The following is a 16,111-nucleotide window of genomic DNA, read 5'->3' on the forward strand; positions in this document are numbered from 1 at the left end:
TCTGAATGTTACTGACGGAACCTCTGGGGGTTTCAATTTGCAGGAAAAGCTCTTTCAGGTGGTCTAGCCAGAAGCAGAATCTACCTTACGAGGTTTCCGTTTCAATGAGGGTAATATTACAGACATCACATGGGGGAAAAGCTCTGGGAGAAAAAAACAAACGGATGTGTCATCCGTCAGACACGCACACGGATCAGTGCGGCATTGTTCGCCGGTGCTCGTGTTCGGCATGAGTTAGTACGTACATTTGCATAGAAGCTCAGCTACACGCTGGTGACCTTAGCTCGTTACAGAAAATGGCATAGAATCAATTCCAGCTGTTAAAACGATCCTAATCGCCCTGCCATCTGCTAGTTTTTAGGAGAGATGCGCGTGATGTCTCGGTTTTTTTTTTTTATTTCGGAAAGAGTCCGGATAAGTAACTGCAGTCGATATGAAGATGTGTTTCCTGTCCACAGTTGCCCCGGAGATGCTGTTAGTAGGGGCTGCATGAGTTGAGGCTCCTCTTGTGTCTTCCAGCGAAGGTGCCACTCACAGCTAATCCCTCAAACTGTGATTTGCCAGCACTTTCTTTTAGGTAAGAGTGAATGTAGACACAGATCAGTGTGACCATTTGTTTTTTTTTTTTTTGGGGGGGGGGGGGGGCACTGTCCATTCCGAGGATGGGAGTGAGGCAATTCAGCCCAAGCACGAAGGCTTGAGGCTGTCGCTCAAATACTGATTTTTTTGATTAACACTCATTGCATGACAACCTTGCTGTAGGGCGAGCACTGATCTGAGGTCAGACTGTTGCCGGTTATCCACTCATCTGTAGCGGGCCCTTTTTCAAACTCTACAAAGATGCACTGAAGATCACCTATTACTCTCGCGCCATTATTCTGCGTTTTAAAGTGATTATATACAGAGAACGCATCATTTGGGTCAATCCTTCCGGTTTTTGTTATGACCTGCATCCCGCCCCCAAACACTGTGGTACCTAAATAAAAATATCGGCCTTTTTTTCGGTGTAGCCCTTCGCTTTTTAATCGTGTTACAGGCCATCATCTGGCCAACAGCTGTCACCAAGCTCAGATTTGACGACTCCACGATGCTTCATTGTGTCGAAATGCATTTCCTATCTCGCCGATTGTATAAACACTGTGAGTCCGTTTGTAATTATCGTTTTCAATCACTGTGCATCCCCCCCCCCCCAAAACTGTTTTCCATGGAGTTGATCGCAACTCATTGTATGAATGGCAACATAGAATGACTGACTTAGACTCTTAAAGAAATAAAGTAAAATGTTTTGACTTGTGCTGGAGCCGCCATTGCCGTTATTCCAACAGTCAAAAAGGCACGAATAAGCAATTTTCTTGATGAGGAGAATGTACCGTAACAATGCCTACACAGCTCTGCTGCTTACGCTTCACAGTTTACAGAGAAACAGACGTGCTCGGGTATTTGTGACCTATTTTTAAATTTAGGTTTCCTTTCCCACTTATGCCAAACAGAAGAGCAGGCCAACTGCTTAAGGCCAAGAATGCATACAAGCTCGTAAGGTTTAGATCTCAGTCATCATAGAGATTCGCTGAACTCACCCCAATAATCAGGGCCGCCAACTTTGGTCAGCTGGCTGGGGTTTTCAATTTTTAATTCAAGACAAGTCTGCACACACATGTACACACATTTACATGTATGCAACACTTATATTACCATGTAAATGGTCTGTAAACGACCCCAGGGCTTTTGATGTTGCTGATTTTAGGTTTATAATGGAATACTATAGATTTCCCGTAAGATTTCTTATGAGCGTGAGAATCTGAAAGCCTGAGTGTCACACCAGATGTGCAAGAGTTGGCAACCCTGTCAATAATGTTAATATGCAACTTGGACAGCAGAGTCTGTGTCTATTAGCAGAATATACCCATATCTGTCCATGAATTTAGTGGTCATGAATTCACCACCTTTCAGTTCAAACGTCATTTATTCAGCCATGGATATTTCACCAGATTCTATACCCATTTCTGTACTAGTTGTTATGACACTCCATGATATTGCCATCAACTGGGCAAACAATGCCCAAATGCATGCTGGGGGAACAGAATTACATTCACTCCTAGCCACTTTTGTCTACGAATATCTATTGCACAAACATTTCCCTTCCATTTTTTTTGGCGTTTCAATGCAAGTACCATAAAGCATTTATAAGTCCAAATGATATGATGGATTAAACACCTGGATTGAATGCAAACTTATCTGTTAAATTACTCATTTTAGAGGCTTGAAGGATAGGGGAACCATTTATTTATTTACATTTATTCCATAAATTAAATAGGCATTTACTTTAACAGCCGATTCCACAAACACCTGATTAATCTCAACATACAAAATTTTCAGGTACTCATCACACCTCTTGGAGAACTGCTGAGAGCCCAAAGCAGACGGCACTGCGATCTCATGGAACCTCGCACAGCCCAGTTTCACGGTGATGTCATGTATGGCACAGGGTTCAATAAAATCCACACCAGGAATACAGCCGCTTGTCCTCGGGTGTATTTATGTGGCTCCTGCATCACAATCTTAGGTTCTCCAGACACTATTCAATAGACACTCCAGAAAGGACATCTTACCAAGCATCCAACCACCACCATCATCATCATCCTCCTATGCCCCACTTCATCATTATACATTCATTATGTAACCAGAACACCGTTCAAAGTCAAAAGCTTTGGAGATTCAACCTCGCAAAAGCATCACTAATTGTTTTATTGGTTGGTCAACAACATGGTAGAACATTCTTGGGTTACAGCAACACCACGAAGGAGGCCAGCGGCCAATAACAATAACCAGGCTGGGGTGTCAAACTCCTCGCCTGAAAGACCACGCGTCTGTGGGTTTTTATATCTAGCGCTCTGGTACTTAATTAGCTCCTGAAATTTCTCATTTGCCTTCAGTGAACTTGGGTTATTTCAGTCCACTTGAACTGTTTTGTTTTGGAGAAAATGAATCACGCAAGTAAACAGCTGGATACTCATTGGACCAATGATGCCAAGGGAACAAAAAGCGACAAATGCAGGCCAGCAAGGGAACGAACGGAAAAGCCCGGGTCCGAGAAAGTCAACCAATGACAAGCAAACAGAAAAGCCCTGGTCCGAGAAAGTCAACCAATGACAAGCAGGTGGCAAACAGCAATATTTTAACAATATTATTACATGAACTGCAAGTGATGTGTAGGTCTACAAACTAGACGAAACAGATGTTACGGGGCACTGAACTTTATGACAGCTCAGATATAGCAAAATACACAGCAAACATTGTGTTAAAGATAAACTATTTTCAGAATTAGGTGCTTCATTTTAATGCTACAAACTAATTAATCATTTATTAAAAGGCGTGTAATTACGCAAGATATGCTGGCTAGGACACGTTTTATTAACATATTGGGGGGGGGGTATTTTAATGAAATACCTGAATCATAGACTTCATAATCCTGACGGCGGCTCTGTATATTTTGCATGGATTTCGCCCACATGACTGACTGCATGAGAAAGGTACAACTGCTCCCCCTACGGGCCGTAGCTGGAGCCTGACTCATAGCTGCCAACGCATGAGGTACCGCTACAGGTCAGCTGGCTTCGGTCTGCTTGAGCCCACGCTACCAAGGGACATATTTTCCTGCTTGTGGTTCAATTAAGGTCCATTGCCTGCAGGGGGCCCCCTGACCCTGCTTATTTGGTGCCTGCCTAATAGACCATGCAGCCCCAGTCATTGATACATCTGGAGGTGGCAGATGGGAGACTAGAAGGACGAAGGAGCCAGGAGTGACCGAAACCCGTGTCCAATGAGGGTTTCTGCTCAGCTCCTGTACCATCATGGCTGGGCTGCAGAAGCAGGTTCCCAGTGCATAGGGATGGGGGCCGGGGGCCCATGGCTGGGGGGCTTCTGCACAGTAAGACTTATGAGCTGGCTCAGAGGCCTGGGGTTACGGGGTGCCAGGGGTTTGACTCCGCCCAGTAGACACACATTCTCCCGCGTTTCCTGCATCTTGAGTGTTCTGGCATCCATCCGAGGAGGGGCAGCCAATCACAGTATCTCCAGGTCCACGTGCCGCACCTCGGGGTTGCGATGCTAAAAGTGACGCGGGAGGGTTAAAGGTCATACAACTGAAACAAAACAAAAAACCCACCTTGGTCTACAGATTTGCAGATTTCCTTACATAAGAGCTGTTAGACCTATACCATGCCGACAGCACTTACAATCGTTACAACTATTCTGGGAGCGTTTGCAAATTCAAGAAGGACTGGGAGAACTCAGGACGCGTCTGTGAACGTGGTTCTAGGTCAACGCTTAGCTGGGCAGGTCGCTCTGGTGGAAAAGAGACCAAGTACCTTCAGCTCCTTCTCCAGACGGTCCACCTCGGCCCCCAGCGTGTCGATTATATTCTCGCCGTGCTTCAGCATGAAGTTCTCCAGATCTTCGGGGGTCTTCACCTGCTGGATGTCCTACAAGAAAACAGGAGGAGGCTGAGACCCGATCAAGTGCACCAGAACATCAATGACCAAGAAGACACAAAACAACAGCTTTACTCTCCATAATGCTGCTATCCAGCAGCATCTAGTTACTTTCCAGGATCATCCGGTAAACTGTTCTACGTAACATAAAACAGCTGTTTCATGCCAAATATTTTAATTACTTCTTGGGAATCAAATACAAATACAAATACAGATTGTGTCTCCCATCCCCTGCAGAAACGTACACTTAAGATCTGGTCAATGTCCTGCTTCTCCAGGTAGGAGCGTGTCACCACTCTCCCGTCAAAGTCCACCTCGGCCTTGAACCGCACCTTGCTCAGGCCCATATCTGTGGCCTTCACATCATGAATGGCCCTGCAGAGGGTCACAGAGAGGCGGGACCACACATTAAACGCAAACCTCCTGTACCCACAGGCCTCTACCCACATGTCCAGCAAGGGCAATACAAAGAGAGCGAATTAAACAGTCCCAGGGCAGAACGGAAAAGAATAATCGATAAGCAGCGTGATCCCACCTTCAAAGGATCTGCGGGCTCTGCAGATGCGTGTGCGTGTGTGTAGTACCAAGCATCTATGTCAGAACCCAAAGTCAGAGGCATGCAGATCGCCGAACCAGCAGCTGACCTGACAGCAGGGTCGTTCTCCAAGAACTCCGTGAGCTTCTGCACATGCTCGGCCTGGATGGAGCGGCCCAGCAGGGCCTCGGTGTTGGTGTAGATGAGGAAGGCCGACACGGTACCCAGCAGTGTGCCCACGCCCAGGGAGCCCAGGCTGTCGTACAGCGGGTTACCTGGAGCAGTGAGCCACGCGATGTTAAGTAAACTAAATCACTATCACACAGATTCACAATATCTTTTAAAGAGGTTTCTTATACAGGTTCATTTGTGAACCATGCAAGTATGGAGAATGTATGCATGGAGTTGTATGCACTAAACTACAGAAGGTAATATGCAAATTGATTGCAACACAAGTCTAAATATACAGAGAACCCTCTACTGAGCATGCCCAGAGCCCGCCACCATGTCACACGGTGACCACTACTGAGCATGCTCAGAGCCCGCCACCGTATCACATGGGGAACACTACTGAGCGTGCCCAGAGCCCAACACTGTGTCACATGTTACATGGTTTGTGAGGGCAGCACAGTGCCACTTGCAGGTGTAAATGGCTGGGTGACCAGAATGTAGGTAGTAAGGGGATGCAGGCGATCTGGCTCACCTGTGAGGGAGGTGAGGCCCATGCAGCTGGCTGCCAGAACCACCCCCAGGACAGCTGCAGCATCCTCCAGTAGCACCACGTTGGTGCTGGGATCTCGGCTCTGCATCACTGCGGGACACGGAGGGCAGTCAGCCTCATGCAGTCAGCCTCATGCTCTCTCACTCTCACTCATTTACATCCCAATAGATTTACACTGATAGTTTTGAACCAATTCTAAAATTAGAATATTTTAAATAAATATATACAAGTAAAAACATTTTGCAGAAAAAAAATGACATAGGATTGTCACATTTTCTCAGCACGTCAGTGGAGAAAAGCCCAGTAGGGCCAGAGACACCCTGCCCAGGTCATGGGGCCTTTAATTAACCCTCTGGAGTCTAGGGGTACGGAACACACTCTTACTGACTGGGGCATAGTCACACATTTCATTCAATATCATAAACTTAATTCAAATGCAAATTAATTATTTGCTTTGGCATTACACTTATCTTAATTTTAATCTACTTTGTAAATATGTCAGATTTATGTTTAGTTTGTAATTTGACATCAAAGTATAGACATTGCAAAATGCATTATGGAACACCTGTAGAAACATTATAAAAGTACATAGTAAGCAAGGGTGGAAGTTTGTTTTGATCCCAGATATCTGATCACCAAAGTCTTGGCTGCATGAAGATGACTGAATGGTGTAGTTGCAACATTCAGTTGGATAAATAAATAAGAAAAACGTAACTCATGTCACTATTTCTGGTCTCTTTCCATTGAATATTTAGGAGCTCTTGTGTGTGCATGACCCATTCACACCTGGCCACACCCCCCACCCCCCCTTTATGGCGCTGATGGGGATGTATCTGGATCACGTTTCACTGCTGCGTTGTTCATCTAATTACCATGCGAATGCGATTTGAATACGCGGAAATGTGACTATTTATAATGCGAATAGCGACTCAGGTGAGGGCAGTACTACACGCCCCCGATGCAGGTAAAACAAAGAAAGGTGACATGGTTTACTTTTTTGCCTATTTAGCCTAATTTTGAAAACTTTAAAACTTCCGACAATGGACATATTGATAAAAGACAGACAGACTACGGATTTAGTCGGCGTTTCTTCATGTTTGTACAGTAAGATTTCAGCGAGTTATGGACTGAAACACACAAGAATGATGCCGACGATGCCCTCGTCCCAAGGGTTGACGTGCAAAGGCTTAATTCGCCCAGGGAGCTTAACCAGCGGGTAGCGGGTGCCGACGTGTGAACGTACCGTAGTGATAGAAGGAGATGCCCCGGAGTTGCGCACTTCTCTTGATTTCGTTGATGGCCACGACTAGTGTTGCTGCAACGAGAGCGGACCGGCAGAGGGTAAGAATACATAACCCACACGCGCACACAGAGAATGAGAAATAATATTACACAACACTAAGGGAACTAACTGGTCAACAAACCCTGTATGACAGTAAAGGCAGAGAAAGGTGTACTGACCTCCTTCCGAAACCAGTGAGCCGGCCAAAATGCAGTAAGCCTTAAGAACAGGCAAAGAAGACAATAATAGCGATAAATACATTTATAAAAACTTTAAAAAAATGAATAATGGGTATTCACATGCCAAAATGACTGCATGATCAATTTCCTACTGAAAATCTAATCGAAGCTGAACAGCGGCAAGGTAAAGTGTGTTTAAAACTGCCACGAAGAGTTTAAAAAAGGCACAGAGAAGCGTGCGGACAGGATGTCTCTTGGCCGGAGACTCACCCAAAGCAGCGACTCCATAGGCTGCGGATTCAGGAGTCCCATGATGCCATGGTACCACGAAAGCCCCGCCCCCATCATGAAGATGCCCACGCCGCTGATGAGGGAGGCGATGTAGCGCATGTTGGAGAAGCCATACCTGTTGGGGGGAGGGGAGAAGCCGCACATCACATCACGCCTGGATTGTCGACGTGCGTAGGGGGGGGGGGGGGGGCGGAGCAAATAGGACACAATGCCTTTGCTTACGGGTGGACGGCGTCCGGATTCCGCACAGACTGGCTGATTCCCAAAGCGAGCAGACCCTGCGACAGAAGAGAGGAGAGAGAGTCAGATCTATGCATCATGTAAAGTGACCCCTAAATCAAACTTAACTGCAGCCTCATCTTTTGGGTGCTGACAACTGAAAACTACTGGAGAAAACTGACTCTCTACGTCCATCATTACGACCTAATTAGCAGAAGATGGTGATGGAGCTCTTTGGCTGTATTGGTACAGGTGCAAAAAGCCCACCACTGTGTCACATGGGCAACACTCCACTCCGTCACTGTGTCACATGATGAATACCCTACTGAGCGTGTCCAGAGCCCTACACCGTGTCACAGGGGAACACTCTACTGAGCGTGCCCAGAGCTCACCACTGTCACATGGTGAACACTACTGAGCGTGCCCGGAGCTAACCATTGTCATATGGTGAACGCTCTACGGAGCATGTGCAGAGCCCGCCACAATGTCACACGGTGAACGCTCTACGTGCCCAAAGCCTGCAACCATGTTACTTGGCATAAAAGGCATCTCACCTGGTTGCAAGTATCAGCCAGCGAGTGGATGGCCTCAGAAAACATGCTGGCCGAGCCGGTGTAAACCCAAGCCAGGAGCTTGAAGAAGAAGTTCAGCCCATTGCTAAAAACAAGTAGGGGGGGAAAAAGTAAACTGTAAAGTTTTAAACCTCCCAATCGGGTGAAACATATGGTTGATAATGGCAATCAGTAAAGTGGCATAATTCCTGGGGAGTCATGTGACATCTCCCCCCAAAGCATCCCTGAACAATGCACGGATAGACGGAGCGCTCCTGTTACTGGCCATGTGACCACAGATGCCAGTTAACCAAATTACTCTAATCCAATATCCCTTACGGATCACCGCGGGACACAGGTAACGGACACGGCCAGCCACCACTCGGAGTGGAAGCGGCTTTGCGGCGATCCGCTTCACACGCCCGTCAAGTTCCGGCTGCATGTCAAGAGAAACCGATGGACTTGATGAGGGTGCCGGGTGAATATCCTGGCTGATGGCTCACATGCATATCGCCACGGTCACCACCTTCCCCGGTCCTTGCAGGAACGTCGCTCTCTTACCCGATCGAGGCTGTGCGAGACACAGAAAGGGGGGAGTGTCGGGAACCACAGGAAAACCAGATCAAGCACTTTAGCTACATTCAGCTTGATTCGATCTTTACGTATCGCCTTTCATAAGAGCCGCTGCAACGTGCTTCACATGGGCATGTTGCAATACATTACAACACGCTCACTACATCTAGATACGTCTCGCTAAAGTTGCACTTAAGCCATCCAACACTCGGGAGCCGTTTACCGTGGTATTTGGCACATTCACAAATACTCAGGTGGGAGGGGACATTTCCAAAGAGTTTAAGATAACGCAGGCTGCTTACGCCACACGACAGTTACAATAGGCATTCTTTCAGGCGAGAGATACTGGGGTAACCAACAGCAAGTACCACTGCGGAGTGCAGTGCAGTTCATGAAATACAGTTTCTGTGCGGAAAACAAGGTCATGTGCCCTGAGGTCAGTCAGGGTCAAGCACACTTAAGCAATGATGAACTAAAGACATCCAGTAAAAGTGAGAGCGGGGACAAGGGGGGGGGTCGTGGACATCTTAGGATGGGGGTGGGTACATAAATCGGTCCTCCTGCTTTTTTGTTTCATTGGCGCTGAACACCTGCCATGTGACTTCCATCACTGACGGCGCACTACTGACCCACCCAAGCACCCCTGGGCTCAATTAATAAACCGGGGCGTGACCTCATTTAGACCGATGGTGAACCCCCCTGAACGTGACCAGGTACGTACTCACCTTAGTGTTTCCCCAAAAATCTTTGTACTCTTTCAGTAACTGCTGATTCCTAAATGCACCTGCAAGTAAAGCAGATGCAACATCCAGTAAATTGTTTTTATGCTGACTGCATAAAAGTCCATGGCAAAGAAAAGGACGTCCCTGACACTTCGATTAAAAGATCAGAGTTCCGGCCCAACACAAATCTCCTGAAAAGGCCGGAACTCTTTGATGCTTCTTTAAACGCACGTCGTCGGTTCACCGTGTAGTAGACAGGCAAGTACAGAAATAGCCAATCTGACACTCAAGCCCTATAAAACAGGATCACGAACAAGATCACAAAAGCAGGAAGTCACAAAAACACACAGAATCGTTCTCATGACTGCGAAGACAAGCTGCCCTGCAGCTCCTTCATAAAGCCCGACTGTGTCAGGTTAATACAGGCTTGATGACATTTGAACCAGACACTTGTATGCTGGTACCAGCTAGGCGGGGGGGGGGGGGGGGACATACTCTCTTTGTACTCCTCCTCCACACGCTTCCGGAGATTCCTCTCCCTGGCAAGAGCCTCCAAGCTCCCCCAAACGTCCAGAGCCCTGCAGGCCAGAGGAGCAACTCAATGGGCGCAAGCAGGAAATGCGGCAAGTCATCAACGAGATTACCACAGTCACAGAAAGGGCACGAGACACAGATTATGAGGTCAGGCACCACCCACGCTCGGCCAATCACATGTCCAGGCATCCGTAATAGAAGCTGCTTTGTCAAACCTGTGGAGAAGGGTTTACGATGCAGTTCTTTGGTTGGAATGCCAATATTATTTCATGCAAACCTAACCAAACTTCACTCGCTGTCTATCGTTAATGCCTCGCCGCCAGAATCATGCATCCGCAGCATATGCACTGACCTACAACACACAGGCTGCGTTTCAGAATCACACGCTGTCAGATTTATTTATTTTTTTCTTATGTAGGGGTACGAACTTGGCCTCCACGTCAGAGCGCAGGAACACGGTAAAGGCCTCAGTATCGTCGTGGGGACTGCGGCGACGGATCTTCCGCAGCTGACTGAGGTCGCTGGGGACGCAGAATGAGGAAGGTGGTCAGCGGCTCGGCTGTTTTGAAATTGGAAGACAGGTATCAGCACTGAGTGGAGAGAAACCTTCAGCATCACATGGAAGCTAAAAGCTAATCTCAGACACGGAGGCAACTGGGGAAAAAATACAGACGCTTCACAGGACAGGCTTGAACTCAAAGTAAACTGAAAGAATTATGCAAAACTGTAACAAAAGCTCTTTTCAAAGGATGTGATACCTGGGCTTGAGGCAGAATTCATTCATGGCCCTGACAGCGGTGATGAAGTTATTCTGCGTGTACTTAGGACCGTACTCCCTCTTCTTCAGCACGGCTCGCACTGCGGACACGAGTGGGAGGCGGCTCAGGGGAAATTTTAAAAGCTCAAAATAAAGAAAACAGCCCTGGGCTGTTGACAATTTAAAGAACAAAATTTTCCATCATCCTGAGACTGTGGGATGCTATTCTTAGATGGAAAAAGATTCATTCTAACAGGAAAAAAACAACAGGTGCGGATAAAACCAGACACAGAGTTCATCAGCGTTCAAGAGACACAGAGACACAGAGTTCAAGAGTAAGAAAATCTTTTCAAATTAAGCCAGATAGTGCTGAGTCATTCCAAACACTAATCACACTGTCAGTATTCATATGAATACTAAATTAATCTAGTAAAACACTAGCATCTTCCTTGGTAGGAAGGGCATTTAAAAAGGTACACATACGCAATGTGGAATTTCTTGGTACGCTGAAGTCTCTCAAACATGATTACTACGGGATTGCTGTTCCAAAAGGTCCTTGGATGGTCACAGCACATTATGAAGACAACATGAGGGAAAGTCTACTCCCAGCGTTACCTTTGACTTGAATCGTATCCACTTTGCTTTGCACTTTATTCATCGGACCTTGAGCGACAAAGAGAAACCACTGGAATTAATAAAGGTCTGTGACAGTGGTGAAGATTCCACGGATGAATGACAATTAGAAAAAAAAGGGGGACCTTTACACACTTACCGGAAGCACCCTCGGCTAAAGAGAGAGCATTTTGGGGCAAGAACACAAGAGTAGAATATTATTCGATAATCAATGCTGAATTAGAGTACAGCTCTTGTATTTGAAATGTTCATTAAAGGGGACATACACTGTAAATAGACTTCATCAGGTGCACGTAGCACTTAGCTAGTACTGGGTAGGACTTTGTTGTACAAGCAGAGGAATAATTACCAGACGGTTTAGGTGAACTTTGCTCCATGTCTGCCTTCCCCCCTGAACTAGCGCCGTCCAGCCCCGAGACGCCATCTTTCCCACTGCCAGAAGTAGAATAGAACTGTACGCTTTCTGACATCAGAGCCACCAGCCGATTGTCAGGGAGGCGGAAGACGTGAGCATGCCCCAGTCCGGCTCTCTGCCACCCTGCAGTGGCCAATAGCTACGATTACTCACTGTACCCTTAACGGAGACACATTAGCATAGCATGTTAATAAGCATGTTATAAGAGGCACAATGTCACAGTGGGCTTGCGTTCATAGTGGGGTACCGCAGGGTTCGATTTTAGGACCACTATTGTTCCTAATTTACATAAATGATATGGATACCAATATATACAGTAAACTGGTGAAATTTGCAGATGACACCAAGGTGGGTGGTGTAGCAGATACTGAATTAGTGGCTCAGCAGCTACAGCGGGATCTTGATTTAATTAGTGACTGGGCCGATACCTGGCAGATGAAATTTAACGTCGATAAATGTAAGGTACTCCATCTAGGGAGCAGAAATATAAAGTACAGGTATTTCATGGGTGTCACTGAAATAAAGGTAGCTGATCATGAGAAAGACCTTGGTGTGTATGTTGATGCTTCCATGTCCCATTCTCGCCAGTGTGGGGAAGCAATAAAAAAGGCCAATAGGATGTTGGGGTATATCTCCAGGTGTGTGGAGTTTAAGTCAAGGGAGGTAATGCTAAGATTATACAATTCCTTGGTGAGACCTCACCTAGAATATTGTGTGCAGGTTTGGTCACCATATCTTAAAAAGGACATTGTGGCCTTAGAAAAGGTGCAGCGTAGGGCCACAAAAATGATTCCTGGTCTTAGAGGAATGTCATACGAGGAACGGTTACTTGAGCTAAATCTGTTCAGTCTCAAGCAAAGGAGATTGAGGGGGGACATGATCCAGGTATATAAGATTCTAACAGGTTTGGATGCTGTTTAACCAAATAGTTACTTCAGCATTAGTTTAAATACACGAACTCGTGGCCATAGGTGGAAATTAGCGGGAGAACATTTCAAGCTGGATTTAAGGAAGCACTTCTTTACGCAGTGTGTAGTCAGAGTATGGAATAGCCTTCCTGATAATGTAGTGCAAGCTGAATCCTTGGGTTCCTTTAAATCAGAGCTAGATAAGATTTTAACGACTCTGAGCTATTAGTTTAGTTCTCCCCAAGCGAGCTTGATGGGCCGAATGGCCTCCTCTCGTTTGTATAGTTCTTATGTTCTTATGTTCTTATGTCACTGCTACTACCGCAAAGCCAGAGGGCAGTTCCGATAAACATTCGAGCATTAAAACGCTACGCAGATAAGATCTGGCATGACATTACAACCCGAGAGCATGGAGATGAGACAAAGGTTCATCTGCAGCCTCTCAGAGGATGGAGTGATGGATGCAGAACTTGGGTCCCTCACCTTGGCATGGCAGCCACACCCTGGGGCACGTTTGTGACAGCGGCGCCCTCGGGTGCAAATAGACCCGGCAGAACACTCGCCAAGGCCTGCGGGCCAGGCCGGAGATCATCCTGGCAGGGCTAGGAAGACCCGTTCTGGAACCTGATTCAGGAACACAAAACGAAGGATGTCTATCATTGGCGAATACTTTTTCAAACTATTATTGCTGCAACTATTTAACAAATGCAATCCAATGTCCAGGGCTTATAGTTTCACTCCACTACACCTGCCACTCTAACGCCATTCCCGCAATGAATTAAGCTACCAGTAAGTTCAAAGTCTGACATCACTGTGGCCAGTCCTGCGTGGGTCCCTACCCAAGGTTTAAGTTAATTTGCTTCATGAGATATTTGGTATCAGTAACCGCGAATCAATGAAATCATATACATTTCGTCTCTGTAGACTTAATACAATTAATTATATTTAGCCATATTTTGTTAAAGACCAAAGTCTTTATGTCATAACAGGTTTTTAAGCCGTTTTTTATTGTTTTGTATAAATTTTATAGAATTTCTTTATACATTAAACTGTCCTGAAAATGAATTACTTACTAAAAGGAAAGTATGCATTCGGCTACTATTTTCACAGAAAATACATCTGAGAAAAGCGACTTTGAAAAGCCCTGCCTTCAGTATGCGGCCTGAATTTATTACATTAACTATGTTATGACTTATGAATTACTTTTATTGCGATAAACTACGAGGCAGAGACCAGCCGTCGTTAGTTTCAGGCTGTCACCGGGGTCCGGGCGCAGGTGAGCCGGCGTTACCAAATTACCAGCCAGGAATCAGCTAATAACACAGCTGCTACGGCAACATTAGACCGCAAAGAGACCGTTTGAGGGGTTTGAAACCATTACACCGCAAAATGATGATGATGAGGATGATGATCATCCTCATCATTATCAACAACATCATCGCAGTGACGCTCCTGGCTGGGGAGCTAAACAGCGTACATCGCGGCCATCAAAGCTCACCAAACGAATAAATGACCAATACATCCTCGATGGCCCTAAATTACTACAGAAATAACTAAAATCTCCAATTTCGCCAAACGCTTAAGACCCAACGGGATAAGGTGCCCGCGATCGTCTGTCATGTGGCCGAAAGCCGCCATACAGCCGCGCCGCGGGCAGCTTCCGTAAGGCGACCGCCGGTACCGTCAAGGCGCTCACTTACCGCGTCTGAAGCCGGGCACCTGGTTAAATTACTTAAACAGAAATAAGTTACCAGCTAATCAGCAGCAGCCATCGACATCAGGAGAAAAGGCCACCGCAGTGCAGCCGCCTAACCACCCTACCTTCGGATAACGTAACATCCCATGTAGTTACCGTCAGCTCGAGCGACAGTTCATTGACAAGTGACGCTACAACGTACAAACGTTGCAAAGCGAAGACACACATTTTTATCAGCTACCTGTCTATGTTCAGCACCGCTTTCATATCTCGGTGGCTCCCATACGTGCACACACACCCACACCGGCTATCGTTTCGGAATAAAAACACCGGAGCCGGAGCGAGACGTGATGTCGCGAGATGATGACGATTAACTCGCGCTTGCTTTCCTGAAACATCTTGGCAGCGCGAGTCCAAGGCCGTACTTCGTAAATTAGGGCACTACACTAATTCTGTGTGCCAATATGAGCGTTTTTTGATCTAAAATTTTGTTAATGCATATGAGATACTACAATGAAATACATAATATAAAGAAGTAAAAGGTAAACCCTTGTAATTTAAAATAGAGTGGCCCGTACGGGGATCGAACCCGCGACCTTGGCGTTATTAGCACCACGCTCTAACCAACTGAGCTAACCGGCCAGACGATTTTTGCTGTTTAGTTTTAGTCATGATATGTGAATAAATTATTTATTGGAAATTGCTATTATATTCTGATTTGTCTAGGAACTATTATTTCAATGATCCTCTTTGAGCATTAATCAATGCAACACAAAAGTTCATATGCATCATAGAAAATGTTTATTAAATAAAAAAATAATAATTTGTTTATTTTAAGCCTGACACCATCAGCAATCATCTTTAAATCTGGATTTGTCCGGTTGCAAAAGTACTATCATGCACAGTTTGCATGTCTTGTAACCGCTTTACCACGAAGATAGTGGAACATCCATTGCACTGACTGTTTGAGTCTGTATAGGAACTGCCTCACAGCATAAATGAAAGTTCCATTGCTGGAACTAAGTGGGTCAGTTTTCACATTAGGCAGTTAGGCTAGGTCTTTTGCAGTTCTGACAAAAGGCATATAACGTGATAAACTCTATTCAGTTATTTAGACTTTGGGGCCAAATGGGTAACAGGCCTGGATGACTGAAGAGAACTGCTACTGTACTAACAAGAGAGACATTTTCAATCCAAAAACAGCTGTGTTAAAACTAAACCAAAAAAGGAAATAAGTTATGCTGTCTCCGCATCCCATAGTGCACCACTCCCTTCCCATAATGCTCTTCTGCTGTTCCCCAGAGGTGATGCTCACAGTCTGTTTAAGGTTCTGGCATTCGGTGCTGGGCCCATCAACACTACTGATGGCCGAAACGACACTTCAGCGACACTGTTTGCGATATTTTTTGAGCCCGCTACATCTCGCTATTGGTTTGCTTTGGGACATGCCTTGCGCCCTTTTTAAAACAGAAAGTACCATCTAACTGATGGTCACTGTCTCCTGCCTCTCCTTTGCCTCAGGGTCCATGGTGACCATGACCACCCCCAGGCCCGTGGTATGAAAAGGTCAACATGGACAGCCATGCACAGGCTCTTTATGCATGA

At 46.0% G+C, this 16,111-nt stretch overlaps 1 protein-coding gene and 1 non-coding gene across 5 annotated transcripts; both read right to left on the reverse strand.

Moving 5' to 3' along the window:
- Positions 1–2,266: 2,266 nt before the first annotated feature.
- slc30a9 (solute carrier family 30 member 9) lies at positions 2,267–14,877 on the reverse strand. 4 transcript variants are annotated; one of them, XM_048970774.1, is made up of 20 exons: positions 14,748–14,877; positions 13,294–13,434; positions 11,837–12,025; positions 11,627–11,641; positions 11,470–11,517; positions 10,856–10,955; positions 10,526–10,618; positions 10,059–10,141; positions 9,567–9,625; positions 8,772–8,839; positions 8,272–8,374; positions 7,721–7,776; positions 7,478–7,613; positions 7,208–7,247; positions 6,990–7,061; positions 5,729–5,836; positions 5,135–5,300; positions 4,736–4,865; positions 4,368–4,481; positions 2,267–4,107 (listed from the first exon to the last, which is right to left on the reverse strand). In XM_048970774.1, the coding sequence occupies exons 2-20, from the start codon at positions 13,400–13,402 to the stop codon at positions 4,063–4,065; spliced, it is 1,734 nt and encodes a 577-aa protein (XP_048826731.1). In that variant the 5' UTR covers positions 13,403–13,434; positions 14,748–14,877; the 3' UTR covers positions 2,267–4,062. The 4 variants fall into 4 exon arrangements, with proteins under 4 accessions (XP_048826731.1, XP_048826728.1, XP_048826732.1 ...); XM_048970771.1 differs by having other exon boundaries at positions 14,632–14,758; XM_048970775.1 differs by lacking the exon at positions 14,748–14,877 and adding an exon at positions 14,511–14,647.
- Positions 14,878–15,074: 197 nt separating this feature from the next.
- Positions 15,075–15,148, reverse strand: trnai-aau (transfer RNA isoleucine (anticodon AAU)). The gene has a single exon. It is a non-coding gene; the product is annotated as a tRNA-Ile (tRNA).
- Between the last annotated feature and the right edge of the window lie 963 nt (positions 15,149–16,111).

The sequence above is a fragment of the Brienomyrus brachyistius genome, chromosome 12 (genome assembly GCF_023856365.1).
Source record: "Brienomyrus brachyistius isolate T26 chromosome 12, BBRACH_0.4, whole genome shotgun sequence".
Taxonomy (NCBI): domain Eukaryota; kingdom Metazoa; phylum Chordata; class Actinopteri; order Osteoglossiformes; family Mormyridae; genus Brienomyrus; species Brienomyrus brachyistius.